This window comes from Zootoca vivipara, chromosome 16, assembly GCF_965207765.1.
Source record: "Zootoca vivipara chromosome 16, rZooViv2.hap1.1, whole genome shotgun sequence".
NCBI classification, from domain to species: Eukaryota; Metazoa; Chordata; class Lepidosauria; order Squamata; family Lacertidae; genus Zootoca; species Zootoca vivipara.
Genome location: NC_142599.1, coordinates 19,548,754 through 19,566,428, shown reverse-complemented (window position 1 = coordinate 19,566,428; position 17,675 = coordinate 19,548,754). Strand labels below are relative to the sequence as shown.

The following is a 17,675-nucleotide window of genomic DNA, read 5'->3' as shown; positions in this document are numbered from 1 at the left end:
TCCCCACATCCCCCACCCAGGCAAGCCCCCACCTCCACTTGGCCTAGTCTGGAAAGCGGCCTAGTCTGCAAGGCCAAGCCGAGATGCTGTGGAGAGGGAAGTTTTCCTAGGTGCAGTACCAGTGTAGCTGTCATAGCTGTCACCAGAGGGCGCTGTTTTGCAACCTCTCCTGTGCTCCCAGCACGCACTTTCGTATGATTTGAGAGTTCTGAAACATGGGGTTTTGGGTTTTTTACCTGGCGTAGGTGACACATCTGTCTTTGAAAACGGTATGGGGTCACTCGGGTAGCCACATTTGACTTTGTGTCCAAATTTCAACGCTATCGGTCAAGCGGTTTTGTTGAACATTGGAGACGAAGGAACATACCCAGTTTACATTTTTTTTATATATAGATTGTATAGTCTCCCAGGTTTGAGCCCCAGTTTGGGCAAAAAGATTCCCGCATTGCAGGGGGTTGGACTAGATGACCATTGGGATCCCTTCCAACTCTACAGTTCTACAATTCTATGATTGGGAGACCATACAGCGGCTGGCCCCCAGATCATTCAGTTCCTGACAAAAGTTAAATGAATGCTGTTCAAGAAAGATATTACACAAGTGAAACCTTTATGTCCACAGCAAGAACCTCTGCGCCCCCCCCCCCCCCCGGTGATAAAACACTTAGCCATGTCAGAAGTTCAGGTCTCATATGTTTTGCCACCACTCAAAACCTTAGGTAGGAATTTGGGAGATTACTCCTGAAAAATTCATAAGGCAGGGGAGAGGTGATGTTCTTCCCCACGCTCCCTACATTTTGTATTGAATCTGCATAGACACTTCATAGCGGCGCTTAATTTGTGTCAAACCCTCAGCCCTTTCAACAACATGGCTTCAACGTGGGCAGTTGCCCACTTAGCTGTGAACTGTGACGGGGTCTTCTCGGTGGTTGCTCCCCATTGCTCCATGGGTGTAGCCAGGATTTTTCTTGAGGAGCAGGCTTTTGTTAGGGGAGGCAAACTTTTGTCAGTGGGGGATAGAACCTCAAATTTGTATTGATTTGTACTGATTTTTTGAGGGGGGAACAGCTGCCCCCCGGCTATGCCCATGATGCGTCTGTCTGCTTCTGTCTGCAACCTTTAGGAGGTGCAGGTAGGTAGCCGTGTTGGTCTGAGTCGAAGCAATAATAAAAAAAATTCCTTCCGTAGCACCTTAAAGACCAACTAAGTTATTATTTTGGTATGAGCTTTCGTGTGCATGCACACTTCCTCAGATATGTATCTGAATGAATTTTTTAATTTTTGCTTTAGGAGGTGCGTCTGTCTGCAACCTTTAGGATTACAGTAATTCAAAACTTTTCCTGTTTATCCAGTGTATGGGTAGGCAAACTAAGGCCCAGGGGCCAGATCCAGCCCAATCGCCTTCTAAATCCGGCCCGCAGACAGTCCGGGAATCAGTGTGTTTTTACATGAATACTGTAGAACGTGTGCTTTTATTTAAAATGCATCTGGGTTATTTGTGGGGCATAGGAATTTGTTCATTTCCCCCCAAAAATATAGTCCACCCCCCCCACAAGGTCTGAGGTACAGTGGACCAGCCCCCTGCAGAAAAAGTTTGCTGACCCCTGATCCAGTGCATTTGATGGCCGACAGACACCCTTCCTGGCAATTCTGAGTTGCACCCAATGCTAGGCCTACTCAGAGCAGACCCACAGAGGGTTATTTATTTTTAATAAATGTGTGTATACTCATAACAATATCTGAGTAGTTCCCAACAATTATACACTGTACCATACAATAAGTTAGTGGGTGTGACTCATTTAAATCAAATAAATTCCACAGGTTTACCCTGAGCAGTTGGACACAATCCCTTAAATGTTTAGCTGTGAGAGCAGGTGAATTTCTCTCCAGAGGTTTTTTAAACTGCTTTTGGAAGTTCTAATTGTATTGTTTTTAAGTGTTTGCCTCCCTGGGCTCCTTTGCAATGAAGGGCGGGATTATAAATTTAAGAAATGAATATTAAGCGGCCCCTGGAACGCGTGAAGGTCAGCTGATGTGTCCCTGAGCAAGTGCAGAGAGCATTTCCCTTGAGGATCATATATACAGAGGACTATTTTCAAACTGAGAAGAAACTTGAGTCTCTCCAGACCTCTAATTAGGCTATCTGGAAGTTGGGGCAAGCAATGGGGATGTTTGTTTGCTTCCTTGTTTCCAAAGGAGTATCTGGGGGAGCTTTGCGACGGCGGGAGTGAAAGCCGCAATTTCCCTCAGACCGAGCTTCCCTTCAGGCGGAATAGAATCCTGCCCGCTTCCCGCCTAAATTCAACGGTCGACTCCGACGTTCTCCTCAGGCGGGCGCTGAATTTAGGCGGGAAGCGGGCAGGATTCTATTTGACATGAAGGGGAAAAACCTCCGTCTGAGGGAAAACCTCTGGCCGTTTAGTTTCATATTGAAGTATTAATCCGGGTAGTGCCTCAAAGCATCAACCTGTATCTCCAAAGGCTGTGCTTGGGGATACTTCCTGCCTGAAAACCTGGAGAGCGATTGCTGCCAGGGTTTGTGGACAATACTGAGCTCGATGGACCAAGCGGCAGCTTCCTATTTTCTTGCAAATAAAGTGGGATCGGGTCGAGGGAGGGAATCTGCTCCGCCAGCTCCGCTGCCGCCTCCTATCTTTCCTCGAAACCTTCAAAGAGGTGCCTGCCCTTTGCAAGGTCCCATTCAATTCTGGCTCGTCCTGTCGGCTACTTGCGCAAGGGAAAGGGGTCCTTTCTTTTGTTAAAAGTCCCAGTTCCCGCCTCCAGCCTTGCCTTCTAAACTGTCTTTTGCAGGAGGCGTCGTAGTCCCTGTTTCGTATTCCGCCTTTACTGGACCTCTTTAGTCATGTTGTTGTTTTCATATTGAAGCATGAATCCGGGTTCAGTGCCTAAAAAGCACCTATCCCCAGGCAAGGGCGAGGAGAGACTCCCTGCCTGAAAACCTGGAGAGCGATAGCTGCCAGGGCTTGCTGACAATACCAATGGGCTGACTTAGTTGTAGAACGCAGCTTCCTATTTTCGTGCAAATGAAGGTGGATCGGGTGGAGAGAGGGAGTTTGCTCCGCCAACTCCGCTGCTTCCTCTTCTTCCTCCTTTTGCCGAAGTTGGGGAAACCTTCAAATCGGTGCTTTGCAAGGTGTATCTATGAAGTTTCCTTTCGCCGTTGCTCGCCAGCCTCATCCTGCCGGCTGCTTGAGCAAGGGAAAGAGATCCATTTTTCTTTTCTTTTTTTATGCAAACCTCTGGGGCAATTGGCCTCCTGGCCTGCCGAGGAGCTGTCTCTTTCTAAATTTGTTTATGCACGCAGAATCGCTCCCGTTCCGGCTTCCGCCTTTACTGACCTTTGTTGGAAGGGGGAGGTGGCTCAAGGCGAAACAAACGCGCCCGCTAGGTTCTTTCTTCGGCCGCTTTTGGTTTGCTTTTTGGCTTTTGGTTGGTTGGTTGGTTGGTTGGTTTTGGCAAGTTGGCCATGTGGACGACGAAGCTGTCAAACTGCAAAGTTTGGTTGCAAAGCTTTGGGAAAGCAGGGAATCAAAAGTGCAAAGCTTGGGGCAAGAGGCGAATCGCGTTTTCCAAAGGCTGGAATCAGCAAGTGGAGCCCATGGATCAAAAATGCTCCTCACAACACCCAAGGGAGCTTTTTGCCAGGAAAGAAATTGGCGTCTTTTGTCAAGAACAGCCTAGGATTAGAAATCTATACCTGGAAGATGCTTTTCTTCAGGATTACTTGAAATCACAGCTACCCACTGAGGTCTGTATTTTATATATCATACTAGCTGACCCGGCCACACGTTGCTGTGGTTCTTTCCTGTGATCCCCTCCCCATGGCGTATCATGCCCCTCCTCCCTCCACCCCGGCTCATCCCTGTGTTTCGGTAGGATACCCTTCCCTCTTGTCCCTGGGGAGTGTTCACCCCTCCCCCCTGTATCTCCATACCTTGGCCCCCACCCTTCGAAAAGGAACTGTTAGGTTCTGGGTTCTATTTCCCAGCATGCACTTTTGTCTGAACCCTCTGTTGTCCCTGGGGAGTGTTGGCCCCGACCCCGGTATCTTCCTACATTGGCCCCCAGCCTTGGAGAAGGAGCTGTCAGTTTCTGGGTTCCATTTCCCAGTATTTACTTTGTCTGAGCCCTCTGTTGTCCCCTCCCCCCTGTATCTCCATACATTGGCCCCTGCGCACGCATCGTGAACATTTCTATATATTTAGATTAAGGATCAGGGGTGATGATGCGCCCTGGGACCCAGAGAACTACTTAAAGAATCCCAACCCGGGGGGGGGGTCAAATAGCGAAGCCCCATAGCCCCGTAGCAACAGACAGGCCCAGACAGAAGGAGGGGGGTCATATGGGCCACTTGATGCGGGCCTCCGAATCTAAAGGGGGCCTCGGTCAGCATATTCACAATCATTAAAATGAAAAAAGTAACAAAAGGGTTAAAAACAGGGCCACATTATCTACCTGGCCCGGGACCTGTAAGGGCCTGGCAACAGAAAGTGCGTTCTGAAGCACCCGAGTTGTTCAGTTCCATGAAAAACCCAGGAAGTGGTAAGGGGAAGGTAGGGAATTGTAAATGGGGTGGCCACTGCAAATATCTGGGGAGAGAAAGTGCATGGTTGTTGTTGTTTTTTAAAAAAGACGCAGAGGTTTACAATCAGTTGTTTCTCCTAAAATAAGACATACCCATAAAATAAGCCATAGCAGGATTTCTAAGCATTTGCGCAATATAAGCCATACCCTGAAAATAAGACATAGTGATAGGCGCAGTTCTGGAGGGCCCCAAGGAATAGGCAAGGCTGGACGCATAATAAAAAATAAGACATCCCCTGAAAATAAGCCAATGTGGGGTTATTTTAGGAATAAGAGTGTCTTATTTTTGGAGAAGCACGGTAAAGCCTAGGTTAAAAGGGGCATGACTGCCCTTACTTAAAATGGCCGCCAGAGCCTCGCATGTGACACAACACCCACTAAATTACGGTATAAAGCGAAAACCCCTTGCTGTGCCCCCAAGTGCGTGTTAGGAGAAATGATGAAAGACTGCCTAATGCTGCCAGGCGTTTATTAATGCAGCCGCCGGAAGAGGCTTTGGGCTTGGGGTGGAATAGCTGTTTTTGTGGTTGCAAGGCCTCCTGTTTTACAGGATTTCGTGGCGGAGGCGGGGTTTGTGGGTGTGGCGCGTTGTTGTGGCTAATCCCTATGACTGCCCCCACGTGTCCCAATCCATGATCTATTCTGTTTGTCCCCCCCTCCATGACCGGTGTATCTCATGACGTTTTGAAGGATGGTATTTATTTTTGTCTTGTGGATTTTTTGGGGGTAGTGGTGCTAAATTGTAAAGTAAAAACCCCTTGCCGTGCCCCCAAGTGCGTTGCTGTGGGTTATCTATCCCCCCACCCTACGTCAGCCCATGACCTATTTGGGCTCCTCCTCCCCCTCTTAGTTTATAGCATAAGCACATTTCAAATAGCAGCAGTACATAATACTCAGTTTAAAAGGAACAGTACCAGAGACCGGTGAGGTCAAACAGGGAGCCCAATACTTTGTTTTATGTTCTGCTTACTGTGATGTTTTGTTTTTTATTATTTAATTGTTATTTTATTTTTTTATTTTTTTATACATACATACATAGGGACGCGGGTGGCACTGTGGTCTAAACCACAGAGCCTAGGGCTTGCCGATCCGAAGGTCAGCAGTTCGAATCCCCGTGACGGGGTGAGCTCCTGTTGCTCGGTCCCAGCTCCTGCCAACCTAGCAGTTTGAAAGGACGTCAAAGTGCAAGTAGATAAATAGGTACTGCTATGGCGGGAAGGTAAACGGCGTTTCCGTGTGCTGCTCTGGTTCGCCAAAAGCGGCTTAGTCATGTTGGCCACATGACCTGAAAGCTGTACACCAGTCACAACTGGACCTAATGGTAAGGGGTCCCTTTACCTTTACCCTATACATACATACATACATACTTGTCCATCTGCCCACATTTTTTTACTTTGCAGGTGTTTGCTGACGTAAGTTTGGACCTTGAACAGTTTGGGACTCGTGTGAAGGATGAAATTGATCTCCTGGGACGCGAGTGTGAGTTAAACCCTCCACAACTTAAGCAGTTCGATGCCTGGGGGCGGCGTGTGGATGAAATTATCACCTGCCCAGCCTGGAAGAGGATGAAGGAGATCTCAGCTGAGGAGGGACTGATTGCTGAAGCTTATGAGAGGAGATACTCTAACTGGAGGTACAAATTTAGTTGACACCTGCAGACTCAGTTGGCCACACTTCAGGGTGGTGAACATGTCCATATACCTCCAGTGCCATTCAAAATGAAATGTCCCTACAGTGGGGATGGTGACACTTTTCTAGATGAAAGCACTCCCACAGTAGAACTCCCACAGCATGTAATGATTGGCCACCGATTTGGATGGCTTTAAAATATCGCAAGACAGATTCATGTAAGGCTACTATCAATGGCTACTAGCTACGATGGCTATGTTCTGCTTCCATGGTCGAAGGCAGTATGCCTCTGAACACCATTTCCTGGTAATTGGAAGTGGGAAGACTGCTGTTGCACTCATGTCCTGCTTGTGAGCTTCCCATTGAGGCATCTGCTTGGCCACTGTGAAAACAGAGTGCTGAACCTGATAGGCCTTTAGCCAAGCTCTTTTTGTGTTCTTGTGTAGCTGACATCTCTCTATAACAAATATATTTTTCCCTTTGTTTCTCCTTCCACAGCCGCATTCATCAGATTGCCAAACTGTACCTTTTCGCAGCTTCTTCTGGTTTATTTTCGTGTCCTCTGGCCATGACTGATGGAGCAGCAAAAGTAATAGAGGTGAGATCACAAGTCAGTGCTCAGCAGGTAGAACACTATATTGCATTGCTCTGAATTAGACTGTCAGAGATTCATTTCTGGAATGTTGCTACCAAAGTAAAACACCCTACCCATAAATTTTCCTTACCAAAAAAACAAAACCCCATTCACAACACTATTATTTAGAAACTTTGGAGAGCTGCTAGACCAGGCATCCCCAAACTGCGGCCCTCCAGATGTTTTGGCCTACAACTCCCATGATCCCTAGGTAACAGGACCAGTGGTCGGGGAAGATGGGAATTGTAGTCCAAAACATCTGGAGGGCCAAAGTTTGGGGATGCCTGTGCTAGACTAATACTGAACTATGCTAATTGTCTGGCTCTATATAAGACATATTCCTCAGTTCCCCAAGGCCTTCCCTAATAAGGCCAGATTGGGAGTTAGCAAAACTGGTGCATATGTGGCATCCTGGCTCTGCTTAAATCCAAAGTGATGCATATCAGCCAGCTCTGCTGAAAAACCTTTTGGTCATTATCTCAGAGGCAGATCTTTGGCAGGGCAACTTGTTCCACCACACTGGAACAGTGTGGCTCTGAATTTTGGCCTTGCACAGGGCGCCCCAATGAAATTTAAAAGACCAAAGTCTACTCCTGACTATCTGGACTTGCTGGTGTAAGATCTTTGTGGGGAAGCTCCCTTGCCTGACTTTGCAGCTCACCTAGCCCTAGCCAGACTGTCATGGACTGGTTGGATGCAGAGGAGTAGTGGGAGGCACCAGCAAGGGAATCACCAGGTGAAGAAGGCTCAGTGCCAGGACATTTGTGGTGGGACAATGATGCATGATTAGAGGAAGGTGTCAAAATCTGAATAAGGAACAGGGTTTAGTGAGCAGGAAGAGGCTGTGACAGAGGGCAGTCGAGACTCAGAGGTGTCAGAGGAATGGGGCCAGGAGACAGAAATGAGGCAGGTTGCTGCAGAATCCAGGGAGTCTCCCCCTCCTGCTGTGACCAGCTCTCCTCCCACCTGGTCTCCCAAAGCATGCAGAGGAATAAAGAGGGAGGAGCAACAGATGACAAAACAACAGAGTCTTGAACTGCTGGGGAAGGAGCCACGAGAGGAAATCCTGATTGTTTTTCTTTCTCCCGTCTGTTTGCTGCAACTCCCAACAGTCCTTGGGGATCCCCAAGCCCCTCGAAGAAGTTTTTATCCACTTGACATCACGTGACCCTGCCAAATTCTGGACTTCTGGCCAGTGGATGACTGAACGCAGAGGAGGCTCCGATGTTGGTAAGTGTACCCCAAAGTGGGAAGTCTGACACAGAGTGCTTTCAGCGATACAAAATGCCTTATGAAATGAGTAGCGGTGCAGCTAGATAAGGTTATACCATCAGCCTAATGGTCTGTTGAGGCATGGGGACAACATGAATAAAATATGGTAGTTTCTAATGCTTTCTCTTGTGATTCTGTGAAACTTGAACTCAGATCCATCTGCAGGCTTCTGTCCCATAGGCAGCCCCATAGTAATCACCATGGCAACATTGCTGGTGGGTAGGATATAGCCAATCCTATGGATTGCAAACATTGTAGCTGCTTAAGTTTTCCTATTGCTTGAGTTTCACCTTAGGAACATAGGAAGCTGCCTTATACAGTACAGAGTCAGTATTGTCTACATGGACTGGCAGCTGTTGTCCAGGGTTCCGGGCAGGGATCTTTGCCAGCCCTACCTAGAGATGCCGGGTTTTGATCCTGGGAACATCTGTATATGAAGCAGGTGCCATGGCCTTTCCCCAAAGTTTCTTGAGGTGTCACCTTCCTTTCTTGGCTACACTGCTGAATGATAATGTTGCATTTTCTTCAGCTTGAAGCCAGTGCTGGTTATCTGCGAAGATCAGCAGCAGCTAAGACTGGGTGTTCTTTTCTTGCAGCTAGTGGCACAGAGACAGTTGCCCTGGAACTCCCTGATGGCAGCTACAGCCTCCATGGCTTGAAATGGTTTACTTCGGCCACCGATTCAGATATAACTTTGACACTGGCAAGGAGCATGACTGCAGATGGACAAATACAGCAGGTCAGATTCCTAGCTGGGGAAACTGAAGGACCAGCTCACAAGCAGCAATCAGTAATGTGAAAGTGGGGTGAGAAACAGGTTCCTTCACTGGCCACTGGCCATTTTGACAGGCATTGGGGCCACTTACCTGCCACTCACCTGACATCATATGATCCATTGGGCCTTGCTGTGTTAATCAGCTGATGAGCGCTTATAGCAAAACCCACTTTGGGCAGGAATCGGCTGCACTAAGAAGCTCCCACTTGAGAACTCTGTAGCATAGCCAATCCCTGCAGGGCTTGTAACACCATAAAACAGTTGATCAACACTGACAGCAAACCTTGTTTGCCAAGAAGCTATCCAGAGTAGTACACTTTAAGGATCCTGATTGTCCCCTTACAGCCATGTTTTTACCTGCCACATACTCATATCACATATGATGTCAGGTGAGGATCAGGGGGGCTTGGTTTGCAGAAAACAGCTTCACAGGCCAAAGAGAACCCTTGCCTGGCCTAATTTGGTTCACAGGCTGGACGTTCCCCATTGCTGCAGTAATGTATTGCACTACCGTGTTTCCCCTTTTTTAATACGTAGTCAAAAAGTAAGCCAGGGCAGCCATTTTAAGCATTTGAGAAATATAAGACATACCCCGAAAATAAGACATACCTCCATGCCTGCCAGCTGGGGGCCTGGAACCAGCTGCTGCAGCGTGGAACGCTCAGCAGCGGCGGGCAAAGCAAGGAAGTAGAGCGCGGAGATACAGATAAGTTGTAGCGGGGAAATCAGCTGTTCCTGGCTCCTGTAGCACGCGCCTAGTGAAGTCAGCCCTGAGGGAAAATGGCGTTTAAAAACACCTTTCGAAGTGATTTCAGCTTGCCTCCATGCCACCCGGAACCGGCTGCTGCAGCGCGGAGCGCTCAGCAGCGCCGGGCGGAGCACCCAGCAGCGCCCAGGTGGAGCGCCCAGCAACACGGACGGAGCACTCAGCAGCACCAGGAGGAGTGCCCCACCGTGCCGGGCGGCGGGGTGGCAGGCTTCCTTGGCAGGGCCAGGAAAAGACGAGGCCGCTGGCTCGGGCGCTCCTGAGTCCTGACCCCAGCCGCTTCCACACGGCAGCAGCATAAGAGCCGTGCGGCCACATGGAGAGGCGAGCGCCCGAGCAGGAAACGCGCTCTCTGCAAAGCTCTGCACTCACTTCATCCGCCCGACGGGAAAGCGAAGTGGGGAAGAGAAAAAGAGAAAAAACCGAAGCGGCTCTTTTTCTCTTCCCCACTTCGCTTTCCCGTCGGGCGGATGAAGTGAGTGCAGAGCTTTGCAGAGCGCGCGTCTCCCACTCGGGTGCTCGCCTCTCCAAGCTCTGCACTCGCTTCATCCGCCCGACGGGAAAGCGAAGTGGGGAAGAGAAAAAGAGCGGCTTCGGTTTTTTCTCTTTTTCTCTTCCCCACTTCGCTTTCCCGTCGGGCGGATGAAGTGAGTGCAGAGCTTGGAGAGGCGAGCGCCCGAGTGGGAGACGCGCGCTCTGCAATGCTCTGCACTCACTTCATCTGCCCGACGGGAAAGCGAAGTGGGGAAGAGAAAAAGAGAAAAAACCGAAGCGGCTCTTTTTCTCTTCCCCACTTCGCTTTCCCGTCGGGCGGATGAAATGAGTGCAGAGCTTTGCAGAGAGCGCGTTTCCCACTCGGGCGCTCGCCTCTCCATGTGGCCGCACGGCTCTTTTGCTGCTGCCGTGTGGAAGCGGCTGGGGTCAGGACTCAGGAGCGCCCGAGCCAGCGGCCTCGTCTCTTCCTGGCCCTGCCAAGGAAGCCTGCCACCCCGCCGCCCGGCACGGTGGGGCACTCCTCCTGGTGCTGCTGAGCGCTCCGTCCGTGTTGCTGGGCGCTCCACCTGGTTCCGGGTGGCAGGGAGGCAAGCTGAAATCACCAAGCCTTAAGACATCCCCTGAAAATAAGACACCGTGTGTTTTTTTGACGAAAAAAAGTTATAAGACGGTGTCTTAAAAAGGGGGAAACACGGTATGTATTTATTCTAGCTCCATTCTCCTTGTTACCAGTCAGTGTTTCTCACCTTTGCATTCTTGGCTGCAGGGCTCCAAAGGTCTGTCTCTGTTCTACCTGAAGATGCGCAATGAGGAAGGGAAGCTGAATGGGATTGAGATACAACGACTGAAAGACAAGCTGGGCACAAGGCAACTGCCGACCGCGGAGCTGCTCCTAAATGGAGCCAAGACACTCAAGGTGAGCAAAAGAGAAAAAGGTGCGGAGGAAAACTTCCTCCAAAGCTCAGTTTCTACTTCCCTGGTATATCCGTGTGCACGGTAAGATGGTGGGGTGAGGCTTCAGCATTCTTCACAGGATTTCCCAAAGCACTCTGTGGTCTCTACCTTACAATCTCCTCACAGATGGGGAACCTCAGACCTGGAGGCCAATTGTGGTGCTCTCTGGGCCTTAAAACTCCTCAGGCCACACACCCTATTGACCCTGCTTTATACCCCAAGGTTGTTTTTTCCCCTGGCCAGGTTGGAATGTGTCCTTGAATTCCAATAATGTCCTTTGTTTGTCTGGATGGAGAATAAAGGGGTGTGTGTGTTGAAAGTAGCCTATTGTACAAAGGGGTGTGTGTGTGTGTGTGTGTGTGTGTGTGTGTGTGTGTGTGTGTAAACTGCTTTCTGACACCTTTGTCTTTTATCCAATCCACCAAGAGCTGCTCTTCCGCTACATATATATCTATGCAACTGTACTGTGTGTACATATTTCTTCACTGAATGATTTGTGCATAGCTCCCACTGCTCTGGTTAGGAATTATGGGCAGGCGGAAAGGTTATTACAGTCGTACCTTGGTTGACAAACGCCTTGCGAGTCGATTGTTTTGGCTCTCGAACACCGCAAACCTAGAAGAGAGTGTTCCTGCTTGCGAACGTTCTTTGGAACCCGTATGTCTGGCGTGGCTTCTGCGGCACCCGTATGTCTGGTGTGGCTTCTGCGGCTTCCAATTGGCTGCAGGAGCTTCCTGCAGCCAATTGGAAGCAATGCCTTGGTTTATGAACATTTTGGAAGTCGAATGGACTTCTGGAACGGATTCCGTTTGGCTTCCAAGGTACAACTGTATAGGGTTTTATGCCCCAGGGAGAAAATGAGAGAAAGCAAATACCTAGATTTCCTGTTACAAAACTGCAAATTAACCTTATTCTGTTTTTTTCTGTTTCATGCTTTCAGATCTCTGGATGGAGAATAAAGACGTGTGTGTGTTGAAAGTAGCTTATTGTCCAAAGGGGTGTGTGTGTGTGTGTGTGTACGTATACGTGTACACACACACACACACACACACACACACACACACACACACACACACACACGGTCCCACCCACCACTGGCACCCTCGAAAATTTGTTCCTTTGTCTTCATGCCCTTTATGTTTCTGTTACACTGATCCTTACCAAAGAATTGCATCAATCGTTTGTTTGCATGTTTCAGGTTTGTTTTGCTTACTGAGCTGCCCCCTCACCCCAATCCTGCTGTTTATAACCTATGAGCTGCTCTATCCTTCCTAATGGCTAGAATGTATCTATGCAACTGTGCTGTGTGTACTATTTCTTGACTGAATAATTTGTGCAGAGCTCCCACTGCTCTGCTTAGGAGTTATGGGCAGGTGGAAAGGTTATTATAGGCTTTTATGCCCAGGGAGAACATGAGAGAAAACAAATAGATTTCCTTTTTACTAAATTGCAACCCAGTCCATGCCCACTAACCTCATTCTGGCTTTTTCTGTTTCATGCTTCCAGATCTCTGCGGAGGGCCGGGGTGTGGCTTCCATTGTAAACATGCTGACCATCACTAGGATCCACAATGTCATTGCTGCAGTTTCGGGCATGAGAAGGTAATTCATGTCCCCTTCCCTAAGACCTACTTGGGCCTTGGGCTTAGTTGTGGCTCTTTGAATCATGCTGCTGTCTGAATAGGCATTTAAGCAAGATGAGGTTGGCTGTAAAAATGCTGTGTTTTTAAATGTTTATTAACAGATTTATTAACATTATTAATGTATATTAAAGATTTCTTGGTTTACAAAAGTATGTGCAATGTCTCTTTTTCAAGTTACATTTTCTACAGGTCAGTTTCATTTGTTGAGACATTAGTGTTACATTAGGAAGGAAAGGGGGGAAGAGGTGGAGGAAGCCATGGTGAGTGGAGGTGGGGTTGGGATGCGACGTTTCCATTTTACTTAATGTATATGTGGGGATTTGTGTCAGCGTCGCTTGTGCAGGTTCTCTTTGCTATTTGCTTGTGTTCCTTTGGTGGTGGGTGTTTTTGAATCAGGTTAGCCATATTGATTCGTATGCTGTTTGTGGATTTTTGTCGTTGTCTTGTTTAGGCTGGGTATGTGATAAAGGGGAGCCATACTGGGATGAAGGCAGCTTCTTCTATTTGTCCCCGTATCAGTTTCAGTTTATTGGTTAATTTTTCTAGTAAGGCAGTTTCGCATACTATTTGGTACCATTGGTCTATGTGTGAAAATGCTGTTAAGAAACTCCTGGTTTCCAAATTGTGGAAGTAAACTACAGTTCCTAAGATTCCTTTGGGAGAATCATGTACTTACAGTGTATGGTGCAGATGGTGACCTCTATGTTACTATCTCTCAAATAAAACTAGTGCTTCTGAGCTACAATTAGCTACCTTAATCAGAGCAAGAGTGAGGAACATGAGACCCTCCAGATATTGCTGGACTACAGCTTCCATCATTTCTGACCATTGGCGATGCTGGCTGGGGCTGGTGCAAGTTGTAGCCCAGCAACATCTGGAGGGCCACAGGTTAGTCACTCAACAGCTGTGGCCTTTGTGACGTTGGGGCATGTCTTCTCACATGTGACCTTTTTTGAGCACTAAGGTCATCAGGAGAGGCCTTGCTCCAGATTCTGCCACTTTCTGGAGCCAGATTTGAGTGATCTCCCAATGGGCTTGCCAGCTAACAAGAATCCTCCCTGACTTTGTGTTGTGAATCAGAGCTATCTAGGGGGTAGGGTGTTTGTTGTATGTGAGCAACAAAGGGGTGCATCTAAAGCATAATTACAGCATGATATGAGAGGAATACAGGAAAAATAGCCAAGTGCATTCAATTAGCTAAAAATCACCTTCCGTCTCCAGAGTGATCACCCTGGCAAGGGATTATGCCACCAAGAGGGAAGCCTTTGGAAAACCGCTGAAGGCTCACCCGTTGCACATGCAGACTTTGGCTCGAATGGAGGTGAGCATTCGGAGGTGCTGGTTTTGCTTGACCTTGACCCTTGAAGTCTTCCCCTGCCACCTACAAAGCATATGAGACTCCCCACCACAGTCATGTTTCTCTTGGTCATGAGGTGAAGGTGGTTTCCTCTTTCTCCCTTGAAAAGCACATAATGCCGAAGGAGGAGGTTGGAAGAGTGAGGTTCTTTCTTACAGCCTCTTTCAGCTCCATGTGCTTTTCAGACCTCAGATGAATTCTGTTGGATCCAGCAGCTCCCTTAGAAAAGCAAAATGCCTGTGTATGTAGTGTTTTTCTCTGTCTCAAGGTGTCGTGGGGGCTTACCAGTGGGAGTGCAAAAAGAAGTGACCAGAGGTGGTGGCAATGGCTCTCCAGGATTTCAGGCAGGGAACCTGGATATGTCGAGCACTGAACCAAGATTTCAGGCCGCCCTACCTGGATATGTCTGGCATCAAACCTGGGACCTAATGCATGCTAGGCAAATGCTCTATCACTAAGCTAAAATCCTTAAGACATAGGAAGCTGCCTTATACTGAGTAAGACATCATTTTCCATCTAGTTCATTATTGTCTACATTAACTGGCATTGGCTTTCCAGTGTTTCAGGGAGGGAACCCTACCAGGATATGCCAAGAATTGATCCTGGGACTTTCTGTATGCCAACCAGGTGTTCTGCCACTCAGCTACAGCCCTTGCCCAATATGACATCCTTTTTTCTCCAGCCGAGTTTTACTTGTTATAAGAACGTTGTGTGCTCCTCCACCCTGCCCCAATGATCCCAGGCTGTCTTGTTCCTGCAGGTGCAAGCTCGAGGAGCATTCTTGCTGATGATGGAGATAGGGAGATTGCTTGGACTGGAAGAAACCAATAAGGACACTGAGCAAGACCAGCACATGCTTAGACTGCTGACGCCTGTTGCCAAACTTTACACGGGGAAACAGGTAGTGTTTCAAGGCCTAGAATTTGGTTTCATGGTTTAGTTACATATTGGGCTCTGAAGCAAAAAGGAAGGATTAACATAGGAGCCAGATGCTAATTGTGGGGGAGAAGAGGAAAGGAAAGAACTAAAGTTGGTCATTGTTTAATGGCCAAGTGGTTGTGAGACCGGGGCAGATCTCTGGGTGTTCAAGGTTAATGGGAATGTACACATACCACATGTCTTTTTTGCAGGCTGTTGCGGTTATCTCAGAAGGGCTGGAGTGTTTTGGAGGGCAGGGCTACATGGAAGATACAGGCCTGGCAGGAGCTTTGCGGGATGCCCAGGTATTAAGTCACACACCCACACCCTGCAAAAAGGGCATTTTTCTTAGCCTCTCCTTCTTTCAGCAACCTACTCATGGGTGTACCCAGCATGGGGCAGGGGGTGCAGCTGCCCCCCCCAGAAGACCAAACTGCGGGCCCCACTAGGGAAGCAAATACCCTGTGCAGGCGCCTCGCTTGTTGACACGGGAGGGGAGAGGGGGAGGAAACGCTGCTGGTGCACGCTGCTGGTACCCGCCCTGCCTACATTTGCACCAATTCCCGCCCATTAAAGCCTTCGCGCCTCCCAATGGAAAGCCCTGCCGGGCGGCAACCTCTCCTGCCTCTCCTGCTGGGCTGGCAAGTGAAGGAGACGCGGTTCCCTGCATTGGTTGCAGCCGCTGCCACGCTCTGCCTCCCGGTAGGCTGCACTGCGATCGTCGGCGCCGCGGGCTGGGAATCGCCCCCTTCCTCCCTCCGCACCCCCCTACCCCCCTCCTGAGTTAGGAGTTGCTACTGAGACTCCTCCTGGGCCGGGAGAGAAAGTGCACCGACAGGAGCCAGTTCAGCCTCGGCGGGCAGAAGCCCACAAAGGAGGAGTGGGGGGCGGCGCCCGAAGGCGGTGGTCGTGGCTGCTGCAAGGAAGCTCCGTGGGGGCGTTTGCGCTGGATTGCCGGCGGCAGGAGTAGCCCAGCGGCAGTGACCCTTCCTCGCCGCCCCCCACCCCCGGCAATAGGAAAGGAGCTGCCTTGGGGGGCGGTACAGCTCTCCGCTCCCCCTGCGTGCATTGCCCTCTCCGGGCATTGGCTGCTGTTTCCTTCTTTGCAATGCGCCCCCCCCCAGCCGCTCTCCCTTGCTGCCCCTGCCGAGAGAGGGGCGTTGAGGGCGGGGGAGTCGCTGCCGCCACCGTAGGGGCACAGCTGGGGGGGGGCTCGCTTGCTCGCTCGGCTGCGCTGCGCTGCGCCACCCCACCCCACCTTTCCCATCTTTTGCTCCCATGCGATGGGGAGGCGGCGGTGGCAGCTTCTTCTTCTTTGAGGGCCTCAGCTTGGTGGGGAGGGGGGTCCCCAGTATCCTCCCAGGCCACGGGGGGATGGCCCCCCAGGACTAGCAGACCTCTGAGCTCCTTTCCCATCCCAGATATATAGGGTGGGAACTGGCAAGGCTTCGGGGGGACATCGAGGAGGGAAAGCGGGGCCCAAAGGGGTTTTTCAGGGGGGTGGCTAGCCGTAAATGGATGGGAGCGGTGTTTTCAGAGCAGGGCCGTCTTAAGCATACCTGGCGTCCTGGCACCGTGGTGTGACGGATCCCTCTGGTGCCCCCACCCCGCCCCGTTTCCCGGCACGGCAGGCGCAGCTCACAGCGCGGCTGCCGCCTGGAGGGCTAAAGCCCTGCGCAACCCAGCCTGGCTGTAGGGCCGGCCCTGGGCCAGGGGGTGCTGCCCGCCCCCTGTTGCGACGCCCCTGCACGCGGCGGAGACGGCCCCAGGCCCGCACGCCTCCGGAAAGCAGCCTGAAGCCGATGAACAGCTGAGAGGCGCGCCTGGGGCGGCCTCCGCCGCGCCTCTCAACGGGCACAGCGGCGCCCCTGGTGGCCTGGCACCCCACGCCACTGGACCCGGGCCTAGAGATGGCCCTGCTTCAGAGCAGGGGAATTTCGTGTGAGAGAGTTTAGGGGGTTCATTTAGCGGCTGCAGCCGCCGCCTCAGAGTCGTCGGGCCCACTGGCCCTGTAGCCCCGCCCACATTCCCACTTTGTGGCCCCTCCCCTCCCGTGCCTTGGCCCCGCCCCTGAACGACCATGGCTTGCCCCCCCTAGTTTTGATCCTGGGTACGCCCCTGAACCTACTGTATATCCTATAGCAGTGCTGTTGAGGTAGAGCAGGCGACAAAAACTGGCTTCAGAATCTTGGTGGTGGCTCCATTATTTGGAGAGTCTTCCGGAGCTTAGACATCGCTTATCACAGAAGTCTAAGCTCACATTAGAATTAACTATTTTCACTCTTCTTCCAGGTAAAAGTTCTGCAGTTCAAAAATGTACTCTCTGTATCTGTTTCCCTCTCCAGGATTAAGAATGCACCAGTTGTTGATAGAAAGAGCAGCTTCAAACTGTGTCCCTATAGCTTGTAACTGGATTTACTCGCCAAATACCAGGGACTAAAATTTAACGGCATGTGTTAATCATGAGTTAGTTACAATTCCTCAGTGGCACTGTTATTTCTTCAAAGATGAATATTTATAGTAAGCTGGTATCCTAAGTATCCTAAGATATCCCAACCCTCTGTCTGCTGTAACAAATGAACACAGCTGGCAGAGTCTGAAAAATTGACCAGTTTTCAGCTACAAGGAGCA

General features: G+C 50.0%; 1 protein-coding gene across 2 annotated transcripts in view; it reads left to right on the top strand.

Annotated features, from left to right (window-relative positions):
• The first annotated feature begins 3,351 nt into the window (after positions 1-3,351).
• The window catches only part of LOC132591118 (acyl-CoA dehydrogenase family member 11), a 19,320-nt gene continuing 4,996 nt past the window's right edge, over positions 3,352-17,675 (top strand). Inside the window, exons 1-11 of one of the 2 annotated variants that reach the window (XM_060269310.2) lie at positions 3,361-3,766; positions 5,642-5,802; positions 6,003-6,235; positions 6,730-6,829; positions 7,978-8,095; positions 8,734-8,876; positions 10,940-11,089; positions 12,634-12,728; positions 13,991-14,090; positions 14,887-15,027; positions 15,257-15,349. In XM_060269310.2, the coding sequence (XP_060125293.2) occupies positions 6,168-6,235; positions 6,730-6,829; positions 7,978-8,095; positions 8,734-8,876; positions 10,940-11,089; positions 12,634-12,728; positions 13,991-14,090; positions 14,887-15,027; positions 15,257-15,349 (1,008 nt within the window). In that variant the 5' untranslated portion in view covers positions 3,361-3,766; positions 5,642-5,802; positions 6,003-6,167. Of the gene's footprint in view, positions 3,767-5,641; positions 5,803-6,002; positions 6,236-6,729; positions 6,830-7,977; positions 8,096-8,733; positions 8,877-10,939; positions 11,090-12,633; positions 12,729-13,990; positions 14,091-14,886; positions 15,028-15,256; positions 15,350-17,675 lie in introns of both variants that reach the window. The other variant, XM_060269308.2, reaches the window with a different exon arrangement.